Source organism: Nomascus leucogenys, chromosome 2, assembly GCF_006542625.1.
Source record: "Nomascus leucogenys isolate Asia chromosome 2, Asia_NLE_v1, whole genome shotgun sequence".
NCBI classification, from domain to species: Eukaryota; Metazoa; Chordata; class Mammalia; order Primates; family Hylobatidae; genus Nomascus; species Nomascus leucogenys.
The window spans coordinates 136,421,683-136,439,233 of record NC_044382.1 but is presented as its reverse complement, the minus strand read 5'-3'; the positions used below and the strand labels follow the sequence as shown (position 1 = coordinate 136,439,233).

At 35.1% G+C, this 17,551-nt stretch overlaps 1 protein-coding gene across 1 annotated transcript in view; it reads left to right on the top strand.

Annotated features, from left to right (window-relative positions):
- The window catches only part of FBN2 (fibrillin 2), a 282,139-nt gene that overhangs the window by 16,797 nt on the left and 247,791 nt on the right, over nucleotides 1–17,551 (top strand). The window contains exon 5 of the mRNA XM_030818406.1: nucleotides 1,919–2,014. Coding sequence (XP_030674266.1) covers nucleotides 1,919–2,014 — 96 coding nt within the window. The remainder of the gene's footprint in view (nucleotides 1–1,918; nucleotides 2,015–17,551) is intronic.

The following is a 17,551-nucleotide window of genomic DNA, read 5'->3' as shown; positions in this document are numbered from 1 at the left end:
AGAACATGTGGTGTTTGGCTTTCTGTTCCTGTGTTAGTTTGCTAAGGATAATGGCTTCCACCTCCATCCATGTCGCTGCAAAGAACGTTATGTTGTTTCTTTTTATGGCTGCATAGTATTCCGTGGTGTGTATGTGCCACATTTTCTTTATCCGGTCTATTGTTGATGGGCATTTGGGTTGATTCCATGTCTTTGCTATTGTGAATAGTGCTGCAATGAACATACGCATACATGTAGAAATCTTCAAATCCTGGCAGTTGTTTCTATGGAATAAGTGCACAGAATGCTCTGATAGGTTTTGTTTTTTCCCACCTTCCCATCCATCTTTATTTTTTTCATGCTCCCTGTGGCCTTTTTTCCTTTTCCTTTCTGCTTCGTATTTACTTATATTTCAAGTCTGCCTGTATTTCAAGGCAATGATGAGTGGGAAGTGCTATGTAGGACTCCGCTGGAGACAAGTGAAGAAGCAGAAAGGTATGGTTCCTAGGGAGCTGTACTTGTGCAGAGACACACAGAATCATGCCTTTAATTGAAGTGTAACTGTCAACAAATGCCTCTGAGGCCATTGGCACAGTGACGCTTTAAGGTCAAGATCATCTTTTATTTCCAAGTGAGTTTTAGTCTTCTGACCATCATCAGCAGAACAGAAATCACTCCGTGCATTCTGGAGATGATAGGCAGTCTATCCAGTTCAACATACCTGATAAGGAAATAGCAGCATTACTGTGCTACTGGATATCAGTATAGTTACTGAGTTTCCCATTTTTTGATATGTACCTGACTTGAAGTGTTTTGCCCCCCACTTCCCTTTAATTTGAATAATTAGTGTCCTTCCACTCCACATATGGACACAGGTCATAGAATATAATCCTCTAATTCATTTGTGAGGACAAATATTTCAACAGGGTGGGTAGATTGGGAGACACACTTTCAGTATCAGTATTTTCTCCTGGAGAAGACATGATTCTTGAATTCAGCTGTCTTCATTATGGATCATGGGAATACTTAGGTTCCAAGGATTCTAGAGCATGTGATCTTTTAGGCTGAACCGAGTTGCAGTGCACGGCAGTGCAGTGGGGAGAGGGGAGTGGTTCAAGTTTACTGGCTCCCTCTGGACTCATGGAACCCTAACTCATGGTCTCCCAGGTCACAAGGCTAAAGGCAAAAGAGAGTGTGTGCTGTGTGTTTGTCAGCATGACTTTGAAAACATTTGGATTGTGAGTTAATTTTATATGAAAGAACGTATTATGCTTACACAGTTTTTCTTCCCTTTCTTTTCTTCTATGACCTGCAAATAGTCTGTACACATTGGTTACTTCTTTTGGCATTTTATAGCTAATATTGATGGTATTTTTCCCCCCTTTTCTTTGTTTTGCCCTTCCAGCTTTACCTTTTTTCCCCCCTTGGCTTCCTTTTCTTCTCTGATTTTTGCTTTTTCCCTTTGTTGCCGTGTCATTTTCGTTTTTTCTTACTACATTTTCTCCTCCTACTCCTTCCCTGTGCTACCTGGATCGGCCTCTTTTTTCCTTCATTTCCCATATTTTATTCATTCCTTACCAGTGAAAATATAGATTATAGGGTTAGTAGAACAGAAATTGAGGGTTGAGTATTACATTCTAAATGAGCATGAGAGCCAGCGAATATGATTCTGATTAAAAAAAAAAAAAACGTTTTACCAAACGCTTGCTTAACAGTGTGATTTACATGAAGTGTGTAAGTTTTTATCTGAATATACTTAAATATATTTACTTAAATTTAAGATGTGAACTTTAACCTGTGCAATTTACACAAGTTGCAGTTTAATTAACGTAATTTACTGTAATTTAACATAAGATCCTTTATTGGCAGCATCACTGCACTACTATATTGTGCTTGGAGACTGGCTATATAATGAGCTTCTTGCTGTTTTTGTATGCAGCTGTCTGTGAAAATGGATGTCAGAATGGTGGACGTTGCATCGGACCCAACCGCTGTGCTTGTGTTTATGGATTCACTGGTCCACAGTGTGAAAGAGGTAAGAAGAGAAATGAGAACCTTGCTTTCTGAAGAAGTCTATTTTATTGTAAAAATGTATAATTTTTTGCTCTTCAATGAAGATTCTGCTAATGAAATTATATTTTTACTCTTCTTTGATTATGTCTCTAAGTTGAATGGTGAGATTTTGAGACATAGCTAATAGTGGCAGAAGTGTCTCAACTTTTTCCACCAGTGAACTCAGTTTGGGCGGCCAACTCGGGCTATGGCTCTAGGGTAATTTTGAGTGAGTGACTGGTGGCAAATTCTACTAATGTACTTAATTCAAATTAGGAGGCATTGTTGAAAGTACTGCTTCTGTTAAAAATGAAATAGTGGCAAGTTATCTTTGGCTGCAAACCCCACAAAATCTGACATAAATTGTCCTAAGCAATAAGGAAATGTATAGCATTTCACAACAAAAAGTCCCGAGCTAGTGGGCCTCAGGTAGGATGTGATCAAGGCTTTTACCCTGTTACTCTGTTTCTCTTGACCCTGCCCTCCTTTATGTTTCACTTTTTGTCCTAGCCTGAACTTCTTTGTGCTTGTAAAATGGCTGTCAGCAGTCACTAAGGAAACATGTTTCCTCTTCACCTCTTGAGACAGAAAACATCTCCTCCAACTGTGGGCCAGCAATAGCCTCCAGAGACACTTTGTATGCTGCCTGGCTTAAGCTTGAGTTTTTAAAATAGTTCATGGCAAAGTGGGGGGTGGTGGTGGTAATATGTTTGATGTAGACTTACTAGGACCTGTCGTTGCAGCAGGAGATGATTTAAGCTTCCCCAGAGTCACATGGAAGGGATGACTGGGTATCTGAAGCCAGTAGAGCTTCCTTTGGGTAAGAGAAAAGGGGTGGAGGGATGGATGCTGGGTACGCATCCCGCATTGTCCAACTTATTCATATAAATGGTCAGTCAAGCCAACGTGAAACCAATTTACTATGATTTGAATAGCAGTTAAACTCATGACCTATAGACTGCTGAAAATCCCTGGCATTGATCCCTCATTATGGATCTTGGGAATGTTTATGTTTCAAGGATTCTAGAGAGTGTGATCTTTTAGGTTGAGCTGAGTTGCGGTGCAGGGCAGTGCAGTGGGGAGAGGGGAGTGGCTCAAGTTTGCTGGCTCCCTCTAGGCCAGCGGAAGCCTGACTCCTGGTCTCCCAGGTCACAAGTACAAAGGAGCAAGAGTGTGTGTGTGCTGTGTGTAAGCTACCTAAAATAATGTCCTGATGGTAAACAGTTTCGTGACATATCAAGAAGTTAAACTTTATAAAATGTGATAACTAGCTGAGCCATAACAGTGAAAACAAACGAGCTAAAATTAATATTACATAATCATTCATTGTTATTTACATCCTCAATGCATTTTTCCAGAGCTTGTTGTGGCATCAAGTTGTACAGCACTTTTTTATTGTGAAACTAGAATATATGAAATTATGTCAATGAGATATTACAGATAAGTAGGGGTCAAGGTTTATATATGTATAGTGGCTTTGAGTTGTGAAAAAGCCTTATATTTTAAAAATTATACTCATTACCCTGACAAAACTTCATCTTGCTTTTCAAGTTTAACCTTGAGAAGAAACTGAGAAATTACAATTATATGGTGAAGTTTGAAAAGTAAAATATTTTTTCACATACATTTGGATGTATATATACATCAAGATATTTTTAATATTTTAATGTAATTGAGATTTCTTGGGACTGACGTACATTCCACAAATGATAGAGTTTAATGTTACACTTTGGATGAATTTAAATGTCTTTACCAGATGCTTTTCTTTGGGAAAGAAAAATTAATTATGAAATGTTAGCATAAAAAGATAAATTATTCAGAATGGAATAACACATTTCTTAGATAATGCTAAGTTTATTTGAACATCATAGAATGTAGAATAAATTTAAAATTTCAAACATAATCATAATTGGTAAAGATGATCTTCATTTTTCTGGGAGTCATGTAAACTTTGTAGCTCTTTCATCCTGAAGCAGATTTCAAAGTCAATTTGTAATTGGCAAAGAAATTGGGTAAGTAGTTTCAACTCAGAGGCTTCCAGGAATTACGTCATTATTCTTCAACAGTTATTCATTCATTAGATTTGTTAGTCCTTACTAAATTTCTGAGAATTAAGTAAAGACTTACATATATTTTACATGTACAGTAGCATGTTTTCCAAAAAAAATTATAGGATTAATTAGTTAATGGATTACCGTTAGGGATATTTTTTAAATGTTGGTTTGTTTCTTAAAAGTCTTATTACTTAGTACTCTTCAGATGGAAGTTCTAAACCTTCATTTCTTTCAAATAAGGAGTTAGCAAGTTCCACTCTTAGATAGCAATCATGAACTTTAATATTTTAAAGAGATGTTTTAAATTGAGTTTATACATGTATAATAACCCATTCTACTAAAAATGAGGTTCATAATTTTTTTTCAAGAAACATTGTGCCTGTGTAGATGCAAGAAGAGTAACTCACTTATGTTGAGGTTAGTGAGTAAGCTCATGTGCCCTGTTAGCATTTAAAGTTTATATATATATTTTTAAATTACTGAATTTCAAAATATATGTTCTTTGTTATCTTAATAAAAAGACCTTTGTAAAATCAGAGATATTTGTTCCTCCTTAATGTAGAACACATAATTTCCCTTTAAATTGGCCTCCTGGGATCAGTCATATGATAAAACATGGCTGCTTTTCCAGCTATCTGGGCTTTTGGCAGACTGGTTTCCAGACCCAGAGACTGAGTAGTAACCAGTGGCTGGCATGATTATGGTATTTAACTTGAGTCTGAGTGCTGGGTAACCTGAACTTCTTTGGAGTTCTCTTTTCACACTTGTTGATATGTACAATGACCTTTTATACTTAGCATCAAAAAAAAAAAAAGCGTTCTTGTGGCTACAGGCTAATTATAAAATGCAGACAGCCCATTTGTGGCCATGGCATATGAAGGTACTCAATTCTTTATGTATCTCTTTCCAAACAAATGTAATTTGAAAAAAGATAAATATCTCACTTAATATACACTTGAGATTAAACAGAAATGGAGTCAGCATTGGATGTTGAGACCTGATGGGTTTTTTCCCTAACGCTTAAAATGTACCTTATGTTTTATCAGTAGAAACTTGGAGAGGGTGGATAGACAAGACAAAGATTTACCTAAGGAATTTCTGAACCAAATAGATGATTACTTGATCACAAATGTGGCCTGTCTACAGTCCTTCTTTCAACTTTTTTGACTTAAAGTTTTGTTGAAATCTTCTTTTGTAATGGAATTTTCCTTGAAGTTTATATAAGGCCCATCTTTTAGAAATATATCCTACACCCTTTTAAGTTATACATAAATTACTACTACAAATGGTTTTTATCATGTAAACATGACTTCCTTAAAATAGTATGCAAATTGTGTAAAATTTCAAATAATCTGGTGCTTAGTAACATTTCCTTTAAAATGTACATTTTTTAGTACAACTTAAAGGAAAAAAGGACTAGAAAATTATTTTTTAATTATTGACACTTTAAAGAAAAATGACTTTTGTTAATCTGCATCTTAAATGGAATTAAAAGGTGAGATCAAGTTGCAAATGTTAGAGTTCAAAAATCTAAAATTTCAAGCCTTTATGTAAAATGAAAATGGATTGATTTCCATTTAGGTTACCTTTTATGAAATCATCCAGTTATGGAACCTAATGCATGAACCCAGGTCTAAAAGTGTGCTGAGAAGGAGTCACTCCATCTCTGCCTGGATATCTCTAGTCAGGGGCTCTCACTCACTCACCCCATCATGAAACAGTCCTGCTCATCATCAGAGTCCTGCTTGCAGGAACTCTGCATTATTCTGCTGCTGTCCAACCAGGACATTAGCAGATGTGTAAGATCCCATATACTCTAATTCAGTGGGAAAATGATGATGACAACTTCTCTGAAAGGAGTCAACCACAGCCTGCCACTCAGGTGCGCATGCTGGCAACTTGGCATCTAATTATAAACTCTTCAGTTATTGTATACATTTTTATTTACTCACCCACACTTCAGGAAGTAAAGTAACTGTAATAGCCATTAAATCTACTTAGACCTTACCCAAATCCTCCAAGAGTAGGTGTAAAGATGGACAAATTTGGGTTTTCCTGAATTCTGAGAATAATGTAGACCCAGACTCAAGTTCGTTTAGAAATAACTGATATACTTGTTAATCCAATGGACTTGGAATGTATTATAAAGTATTCAGGGTGATTGTACAGCTTATGAACATTCAAGTATAGCAAATTAGTAGTATGATCAGGAATATAGGGAATATGGTGACGAGAACAAGCTGGTATTACACAGAATTCTTTACACAGTGAATTTGATACTCTCAAGAAATGTATGAACAATGTTTTTAAGAAAATAAGTTCCATTGTAATTTTCTGTTTTAAAATGTAATGCATGTTTATTATAAAGTAATTTAGAAATAAAACAAGATGAAAGACGAGAATCCAATTATTCATAATTCCTACACTTAGGATTAATTACCGTTAATGTCTTGGAGACTATAACTTGAGTCGTTTTTCTACTGTACATGCATGTAGTGTTTACAAAAAATTGAATCTTTCCATTCTTAGTAGAATTTACTCTTTTGTAACGTGAAATGTCCTTATATCTTGCCTCTCCCTTTGTGTTATTAAATATGTTGTAGATTGTTATAGTTGCACTGCACGTTGTAATAACACAGAAGGACAAGCAAGATATAAGAGTAAGATATACGTGCTTTGGGGTGTTTACTTCATTTTACCTTTTTAACCACAAATTAGAATATACAAGAGTGTAAGTAAACTAATTTTTAAAATAAATATTTAATATTTATTCATCCAATATTTGTTGAGTACTCTTAAAGTATTAGGCTAAGTACTTGGAACTTGAGTTATAAGAAAAACCAATATATACTTCTTATTAATGAAAAGCAAATTATTGAAAAACTAGTCATCTACTTTACACATGAGGATGCAATAAGACACAGTAAATACCGTAATAGGAGTAGGAACAAAAAGTAGGAGAGCTCTGAAATGCTCCCTAATGCAGGACAAATTACAAAAGTCTTTCTTTCAGTCAAATGAATGTAGAATGAAAATCATAGCTTACTACAGTGGGAAAAACAGTATCAGACTAATTCCTGACATATATCATGATTAAATCTTATACTAATATTATTTAAACTCCATAATTCATGACCAATTACCCTAATTACTAAGCTGATATTTATTTTGCAGAAATAAAATGTCTCCCTTTTTCTTGCACTCTGAAGATTTAGTAGAATGAAAATTACAATAAGCAGAAAGAGAATGTTACCAACTGCAGATGTCAGACTCACATGTACCCTCAGGCACACACACACACACACACACACACACACACATATTTCTGCACTTGTGAGGCCGTTAAGAGCATTTTATAACCTTGCACTCTCTAAGCTAAACTTAGCCTTAAATGGGCATCAGAGAAATACCAAAAGATCTGTGGGAACTTAACTTTTTGGCACTAGCTCAGATGATACCCTTATCTTGAATGCCATTAAGAACAGAGGGAAAGAAAATTGGAGAAGGAAAAGCAGACAATGGGAAGTGGAAGAAAAAGAGGGGAAGGAGAAAATGAAGACTGATAAGAAAAGAGACATGTAATGCTAGACGAGAAGTGGAGACGCTTGGTGTTGTATAAAGGAAGGACTTAAATCAGGGAGAAAAATCAACTCACTGGTTGATCTACCTGGGAGAGGCCAGGCTTTCACTTCTTAATCCTTAATTTAAGACTCTGCTATTTAGATCTGTAAAATAAGACTGAACTTTTGGCAGCCCAGTAGATCCTGTTATTTTATTCTCTTGAACAAAAGCAATGTGTATTTCATTTATTCCAGCTCTTTCTTTGATTTTGGTTTAATCTACCTACAGGCAGGGAAACCTGCAGTATAAAATACAAAGGCTGGAATATTTTATATTTTTAACTCCATAAATATTTTTTCTTGTTTTCCTGTTTCAACATCAGATTAAAAGACATTAGAGGTTAATTGGTGTAGAAACTGGGCAGAACTACCAGCCACACACAAATTAAATGTAATCAGATGTTATTATGTAGAATTTACTCAAAAGTAATTAAATCAGATGTGCATGTATGTGGGGGAAGTTATGTAACAAATACCGTATATTTCAAAAGTTACAAATTCTTAAATAACACCTGTCTCCAGGGGTTTCAGATAAACAGTTGTGGACCCATAATCACCTCATAGATTCATTGGAAAGATTAAAAGCAATAATGTGTTAAGCACCTGACACACAAGAGGCAGTGTGCCTGACACATGGTAAGCTTCCACTAAGTGTTACTTGTTGTATTTTTAGAACACAGGCTGTAGTCAAAATAAAAGCTTAATATTAAAACCTGTGTAACTTTAGAAATGTGATTGCCCTATCTGATGCCTGTTTGTACATACATAATACATATCTATTATGTTAACTTTGAATCATTTTTGTGAAGATTGAATGATATAATGCCTGGCATCCAATAAATGAAATAAATAATGGTCATTAATGCTATATCTTTTTTTTTATTTTTTTTTGTTTATTTTATTTTATTATACTTTAGGTTTTAGGGTACATGTGCACAACGTGCAGTTTTGTTACATATGTATCCATGTGCCATGTTGGTTTGCTGCACCCATTAACTCGTCATTTAGCATTAGGTATATCTCCTAATGCTGTCCCTCCCCCCTCCCCCCACCCCACAACAGTCCCTGGAATGTGATGTTCCCCTTCCTGTGTCCATGAGTTCTCATTGTTCAATTCCCACCTATGAGTGAGAACATGCGGTGTTTGGTTTTTTGTCCTTGCGATAGTTTACTGAGAATGGTGTTTTCCAGTTTCATCCATGTGCCTACAAAGGACATGAACTCATCATTTTTGATGGCTGCATAGCATTCCATGGTGTATATGTGCCACATTTTCTTAATCCAGTCTATCGTTGTTGGACATTTGGGTTGGTTCCAACTCTTTGCTATTGTGAATAGTGCCACAATAAACATACGTGTGCATGTGTCTTTATAGCAGCATGATTTATAGTCCTTTGGGTATATACCCAGTAATGGGATGGCTGGGTCAAATGGTATTTCTAGTTCTAGATCCCTGAGGAATCGCCACACTGACTTCCACAATGGTTGAACTAGTTTACAGTCCCACCAACAGTGTAAAAGTGTTCCTATTTCTCCACATCCTCTCCAGCACCTGTTGTTTCCTGACTTTTTAATGATGGCCATTCTAACTGGTGTGAGATGGTATCTCACTGTAGTTTTGATTTGCATTTCTCTGATGGCCAGTGATGATGAGCATTTCTTCATGTGTTTTTTGGCTGCATAAATGTCTTCTTTTGAGAAGTGTCTGTTCATGTCCTTCGCCCACCTTTTGATGGGGTTGTTTGTTTTTTTCTTGTAAATTTGTTTGAGTTCATTGTAGATTCTGGATATTAGCCCTTTGTCAGATGAGTAGGTTGCAAAAATTTTCTCCCATTCTGTAGGTTGCCTGTTCAGTCTGATGGTAGTTTCTTTTGCTGTGCAGAAGCTCTTTAGTTTAATTAGATCCCATTTGTCAATGTTGGCTTTTGTTGCCATTGCTTTTGGTGTTTTAGACATGAAGTCCTTGCCCACGCCTATGTCCTGAATGGTATTGCCTAGGTTTTCTTGTAGGATTTTCATGGTTTTAGGTCTAACATGTAAGTCTTTAATCCATTTTGAATTAATTTTTGTATAAGGTGTAAGGAAGGGATCCAGTTTCAGCTTTCTACATATGGCTAGCCAGTTTTCCCAGCACCATTTATTAAATAGGGAATCTTTTCCCCATTGCTTGTTTTTGTCAGGTTTGTCAAAGATCAGATAGTTGTAGATATGCGGCATCATTTCTGAGGGCTCTGTTCTGTTCCATTGATCTATATCTCTGTTGTGGTACCAGTACCATGCTGTTTTGGTTACTGTAGCCTTGTAGTATAGTTTGAAGTCAGGTAGCATGATGCCTCCAGCTTTGTTCTTTTGGCTTAGGATTGAATGCTATATCTTTTTAAGAGGACTCCCCAGTTATCAAAATGATAGATGTGGTGGCTGTTTATTAGAAATAGAATATTTGAAAATGGACTCTCAAATGGGAGAAAAAAGAATGTTGTGACCTATTTAAGTCAGACAAATAAGGCTTAATGATGTTTTTATTGACAGTGGAAAGACAGAATAAAGTGGATATTTTAAGAGAAGTTCACAATCCTGAGATGAGATTTAAACAAGAAATGAAGTGCCATGGCCTGCGTCTAGCACAGAGTTAACTGCTCAGTAAATGATCAGCTATAATTTAAAAAATAAAGCCAAGATCTGATATGCTCTTTTTTTTCTTTTTTTTTTTTTTTTGAGACGAGGTCCCACTCTGTTGCCCAGGCTGGAGTGCAGTGGCGTGATCTTGGCTCACTGCAACCTCCGCCTCCCCGGTTCAAGCTATTCTCCTGCCTCAGCCTCCTGAGTAGCTAGGATTACAGGCATGCGCCACCACACCCCGCTAATTTTTTTGTACTTTTAATAGAGATGGGGTTTTGCCACGTTGGCCAGGCTGGTCTCAAACTCCTGACCTCAGGTGATCCACCTGCCGCAGCCTCCGAAAGTGCTGGGATTACAGGCGTGAGCCACCACGGCTGGACTGATATGCTGTCTTAGATAAAATTGTCCTGATGGGTGAGAGAGAGACTATTTCAGGATCTCTGGGACATCAGTTGTGAACAGTGTAAGTTTCACTATTTTACCTTTTGTGGGATTTTTGGTAACAGTACAGATTGACTGGAAAATATTGTCTATCATTATTATGACCTTGTTTTTATGCAGTTGAATTAGACCCTACTTATCTTGTTTTGACATGTTTTTATTGTAAATGTCAGTGTTCCTATTAGTACTCATTACTTAACTGGTCTTTTGAAAATGTCTTAGTTTGCCTTTTTCCTATACACAAGTTATTATTCTAAACATTTTACAGTGTAACTCATATATAGGTAGAGTTTACTTAAGCTAAGTACTTGTAATCTGTAGATTTGCATATTGCTAAATCTGAATGAAGAAGTAGGTCAGAGAGTTTTTCAAACGGTACAGAGATCAGTTCATCTGTGATACTTCCCTTGACCACCCTACCTTTCTACCCCCATCTTATTTATTGGGCAAAACTAAGGCAGTCTGTCCTGTCCTTTCACCTGCCATATATCCATTCCTCTAGAATAGCTGTCTTCATTGTGTTGTGACTGTGTGTTTGCTTGGCTGTGGGCCTCTTAAGAGCAGAGATACTTATCTAAAATTGCCTTTGTGTTTCTTATATTCCACACAGTGCAGCATAATGGAAGATGCATCGTACATGTGATTGCATAAACATGGGGGATTCCAAGTAGAAGAAATAGGATGAAAATAAGTATAGAGATAATAAAAGTCCTTGAACGTGCACAGAGACGTAATCATTTAGTGTGGTTGTAATACACAGTTAGTGAAAGAAAAGCGTAGATGATGAGGCTGGAAAAATAGACACAGACCTTAATTTACAAAGTCTGAAATGCTGGAGTCAAGAGGCTGCCCGCTATACCCTCAAGCAGGCACTGAGTAGAGGAGCTATGAATGACTTGTATGCTTGAAAGCAGTTCTCCACAAACGTCATTCTGAAGTGGCAAACAAAATAGAATGAAGGGTGGAATCTCTTAGGAGAACTCGCTGCATGTCTGCTAGATTAAATTTGTATAATATTTCACTGAGATTATGATTTATGTGTACAAAAATTAGATTTTTAATATAAATTGGAAATTATATAATTTGGAGGGAAGATAACATTTATTGAACTTTTCCTATGATAAATACTTCAGAGGAATTAACATTTTTAACAACTGAAAATATTTTTTAACATAACATTATGAATAAAAAAATGGAGGTATAAAGAAGTGAAGCAATTTTCTTGTGTCCACTCAGCTAATAAGTAAAGAAAGTAGGATTGGAACACTGGTGGTATAACCTCAGAACCCATATACTTAGCCTCAACTTTGATTCTAGTGAAACATGACATTGCAAAAGTAATGTATTTCCACTCTTTAGAACTATATTGTGTCAGTTCAGTATGAGTACTGATAACAAGGCACATGATACTATTGAATTAAAGGGATGGCTTGCCGTTTGGGGATTATTTTCTTATCTAGCCTAGGGAATACACACACATATGTATATATTTCAGATTATGACTGAATTCATAGGCTCAGAATTTCTTTATGTATATAATCTAAAATATTAAAACTCATAGAGCTTAAAACAAAATTCGGACTTCTGTGTTTAGCCAAGATAGACTAACAGGAATAAATTAGCCTTCCTGCCTGAAAAGAATAAAATACAGAACAGAGTATATGAAATTGTGGTTTTCATACTGGACACTAAGCAACAAAAAACAGTGACCCGTGAGAGAAGGGAAACAACAATGTGAACCTTTTGACTTCCCCAGCCTGAAAGGGTTTTTCTAGGTTGTGCTACAACCTGGAAGTTTGCCCCACCTGTGGCCCACAGGCTTCATGCAGCCCAGGAGAGCTTTGAATGCAGCCCAACACAAATTCGTAAACTTTCTTAAACCGTTATCAGCTTTTTTTTCTTTTTTCTTTTTCTTTTTCTTTTTTTTTTTTTTTTTTTGGTCATCAGCTATCGTTAGTGTATTTTCTGTGTGGCCCAAGACAATTCTTCTTCCAGTGTGGCCCAGGGAAACCAAAAGATTGAACACTCCTATGTTGCAGGGTGAGAAAATCCAGGCACAGCCTAGCAGACTCCCGAAGTTCTGGGGAGATCAAGATGGCTAGAGTTCTCAGGGCAGAATCTTGGAGAGGAAACAGGTATATAGAGAGAACTTTGGACATCTACAGAGGCTGTCTCTCAAGGTTTCAGCAGAATACTGACAGTCACATTCATGTGAGGAATCTGTCTGAGACTGGAGAAGGAACTGCTTGAAAGGAGTGAAAGGAACAATACTCAGAATGCACATAAGCCTGGAAATACTGCCTTCCTCTGTAACCAGATTAGAGGGTCACATAATTGGTGGGGCATTGGTTAGAGTACTCAGAATAGTGTTGCCTCAATAATGGAGAAAAACTAACTATAGACTTAATGCTGCTCTGGCTGTGGAGAATAAATTTTAAAAGCAACAACTAAAGGATCAAACATCTATCTAGAAAGGCTAAGAATATTTATAAGAATACAAAAATATTAAGCACTAAGTAAAGTAAAAAAAAAATCCCAATATATGGTATCTAATCAAATATCTCCCATCAAAAATTTTGTATAAAGAAGCAGGAGAGCATGATGAAAATGGAAAAAAAAATCAACTAAAATTCACCCCAAACTGACAAAGATGTTAGAATTAACAGACTGGAAGATGAAAGTAGTTATTATAAGGTATTCCTTATGTCCCTAAAGTTAGAGGAAAGATTAAAAATGTTAAGTAGAGATGTGGAATCCAAATTGAACTTCTACAGATGAAAACTACAATGTCTGAGGTGAACATTTTTCTGGATGGGATTAATGGGAGATTAGACATAGATGAAAAGACTAGTGAGCCTGAAAACATAGCAACAGAAATTATTTGAAATAAAGCACAAAGAGAAAAAGGCTTAAGAATATAGGGGAGCATAAGTGAGCTCTGTGACAACTTTCATCAAACTAAATACATATATTTAGAGTTAGCAAAATAGTAGATGGCAGAAAAAATATATTTGAAGAAACAATAGTCAGAATTTTTCCAAATTTGATAAATGCTGTAAACTAACAGACCCAAGATCAATGAATCCCCAAAGAAAAGAAACTTGAAGAAAATTAGATACATCATAATCAATTTCTCAAAACCAGGGATACAGGGGAAATCTTAAAGTAGCCAGAGAAAAGAGATACATTTTGTATAGAGGAAAAAAAAGATAAAAAGGACAACAAATTATTTGTCCAAAACAGTACAAGTAAAAAGGAGAGTGGAACAGCATATTTAGAGCAGTAAAATTGAAAAAGACAATTCTCTGCCTAGACTTCTATATTTAATAAAATATCTTTCAAAATCAAAAGTAAAATAAATAAAGCTTTTTCCCAATATATAAAAGGGAAGAATTCATTTTCCAGTCACCTGCACAGTAAGAAATATTAAGGCAGTTCTTTAGGCTGAAGAAAAATACTGGCAAATATTTTTGAATATTCTTTGAAAAATATTGAAAGGAATGAAAAGTATCAAAAAACATAACTATGTGGGTAAGTATATAATACTTTTTCTTAGTATTTTAAATCTTTTTAGGAAACAATTGACTGTTTGAACAAAAATTAATTACAATGTCCTATGGGGTGTAGAGTAGATGTGGTGGTAAAAAAACAATAGCACAGAGGCTGGGATGTGTCTATACTGTATGTCAAGAATTATGTTACTTGAAGATAGACTTTGATAAGTTAAGGATGTGTGATGTGAACCTTAGAGTAAGCACTAAAAATACAGAGTAATGATTAAAAAGCCAACAAAAGGTGATAAAATGGAATAATAAAGAAGAAAGCAACAAAAGAAGATAAGGAGAACAAATGATAAATGGATAGTTAGAAAACAAATAGAAAGTGGGAGACTGAAACCTAGCCATATCAATCATCACAATAAATGTAAATGATTTCAACACTCCAATTAAAAGATAAAGATTGTGATGTATGATTTTAAAAATCCAATTATATGCTGCCTATAAGAAATCTATTTTAAATAAAAGACACTAATAAAGACCTAAAAGATGTAAAAAGAAATAATTGGCTAATAGTAATCAAATTAAAGTTGGAGTAGCTAAATTAATATCAGACAAAGAAGATTTCAGAGCAAGTAATAGTATCAGGCATAAAGGCCATTTCATAATAATAAAGAGGTCAGTTAATCAAGAAGATGTGATGGTTCTAACTCTCACTTAATAGCATAGCTTCAAAATACATGAAATAAAAACAGAACTGCAAGGAGGTGTAGACAAATCCATAATTAATGGAGATTTCAGTACCCCCTCTCAATAACTGATAGTAGATGAGAAGTCAATACGGGCATAGAAAACTTTAGCACTGCTGTCAATCTACTTGACCTATTTAATATTTATAGAATACTTTGCCACACAGCAGCAGATAATATACATTGCTTTTTATTGCACATGGAACATGTAGCAAGAAAGATCGTATTAAATGGATATTAAGTAGATACTGAACAACTCTAAAGCAACAATAGGGTCAATAATTTCTTGAAAGACATATATCGCCAAAGCTCAATTAAGGATACAGTTGGCCTTTTGAATCTGTGAGTTCCATGCATGTGGATTCAGCCATGGATCAAAAATATTTGAAAATAACAATAAAAATAACAATACAACAAAAAATAATATGAACTAAAAAAGTTTAGCAGTAAGACAACCATTTATATAGCATTTACCTTGTATTATGTACTGTAGGCAATCTAGAGGTTATTTAAAGTATATGGGTGAATGTGTGTATGTTATATGCAAACACTACATAAATTTTTATCAGGGACTTGAGCCTCTATGGATTTTGGTATCTCTGGGCATCCTGGAACCAATTCCCCGCAGATACTAAGGGACTGCTGTAAATAACATGAATATCCCTGTATCAATTAAATAAATTGAATGTGTAACTTAAAACCTTCTCATGAAGAAAACTGCTGGCCCAAAAAGCTTTACTGGTGAATTCTACCAAACATTTAAGAAAGCAAAAATACCGATTCTATGTAGATTTCTCTAGAAAATTGAACAGGAGTTAAAACTCCCCAACTGCTTCTGTGAGGCCAAATTACCTTGATACCAAAACCAGAAAAAGACATATCAAGAAGAAAACAACATATAAATATCAATCATGATATAACATTTCTCAACAAAATTTTAGCAAATGTATCAATAATATGGTAAAAGGATAATAGATCATAGCCAATTGAGATTTATCCTATGATATTAAAAAACAGCATATTTCACTATATGAACAAATTTTAAAAAATCAGAGTGTTCATCTAAATATAGCCGACAAAGCATTTGACAAATTCTGATTCCAAAATCTGTTCCCAAAACGGTCAACAAGATAAAGAATATAAGAGAATTTCCTCAACATGAAAGAAGGGCATTTCCAAAAAAACTGTAATATAGTGACAAAGCAAGGATAGTCACTCTCATCACTTCTGTTGAACATTGCACTGTTTGGTCCTAGCAAAGGCAATGGGCAATACAAAGAAATAAAAGTCATATATTTGGAAAGGAGGAAGTAAAATTGTTTTACTTGTAGATGACGTTATTGTCTATGTAGAAAATGCGATGGACTTTACAAAAATCTACTGGAGCTCATAAGTAAGTTCAGCAAGGCTGCAGGATACAAACTAATGGCAGTTGCATTTCAATATCTAACAATGATCAGTTGAAAATCTAAGTAGAAAATGATACCATTTACAGCGTCATATTTATTACGTAATACTCATGGATAATTCTGCAAAAGGTGCACAAGCCCATGTGCTGAAAACTACAAAACATTGCTGAACAAAATTAATGAAGACCTAATAAATGAAGAAATACATGTGTTCATTAGTTGGAAAACTCAATATTGTGGGGTGTCTCTTCTCCCAAAATTGTTGTATGAATTCAGCGTAACACTGATCAAAGTCACAGCAAAAGTCTTACCAGCAATGTATGAAGTCCAGTAGAGCAGTATCTCGTTGTGATTTTCAATGTCATTCATCAGGGAAATGCAAACTAAAATCACAATGAGATATCATTCTACTGTATGCATTGCTTGTAAGAACGTACATGGTACAACCACTGTTGAAAACTGTCAAGTTTCTTAAAAAGTTAAGTATATGCATATTATATGATTAGGCTATTTCATGCTTTATTTGCCCCAGCTAAATGAAAGCTTATATTCATAGAAAAACTTGTACCTAAAAGCTTGTAGCAGCCTTATTTATAATAGCGCCAAACTGCAAACAACTCAAATATCCACCAGCAGATAAATCAAGAAACAAGTTGTATATTCATACAGTGCCTACAGTGGAATACTTATTGTTCATTAAAAAAGTAATGAATTATTTATATGTAAATTACTGATGAACCTTAAAGTATTTAGGCTGAGCAAAAGAAGTAGTTGAAAAAGAGTAAATACATTATGATTTCATTTTTATATAATTCTAGATAATTAAAACTATTATGACAACTTGCAGAGTAGTTGCCTAGGGATGCAAAGGTATGGATAAGCAGGATAGAACAATGACAAAGGAACAGGTGGAAACTTGTAAGAGTGAAGGATATGTTGTTATATAGGTTGTAATGATGATGGGGTTATACATGTGTAAAACCATACATGTACATTTTAAATATATGATGCTGATTGTATGTTAATTATACCTTGGGAAGGCTGTTAAAAAATTGAACAATGAAAGTAATTGTTTCTCCTTTTTATAAGTTGGTTTAGGTTTTGGGATTAATGCTTCTGGCCACATACACT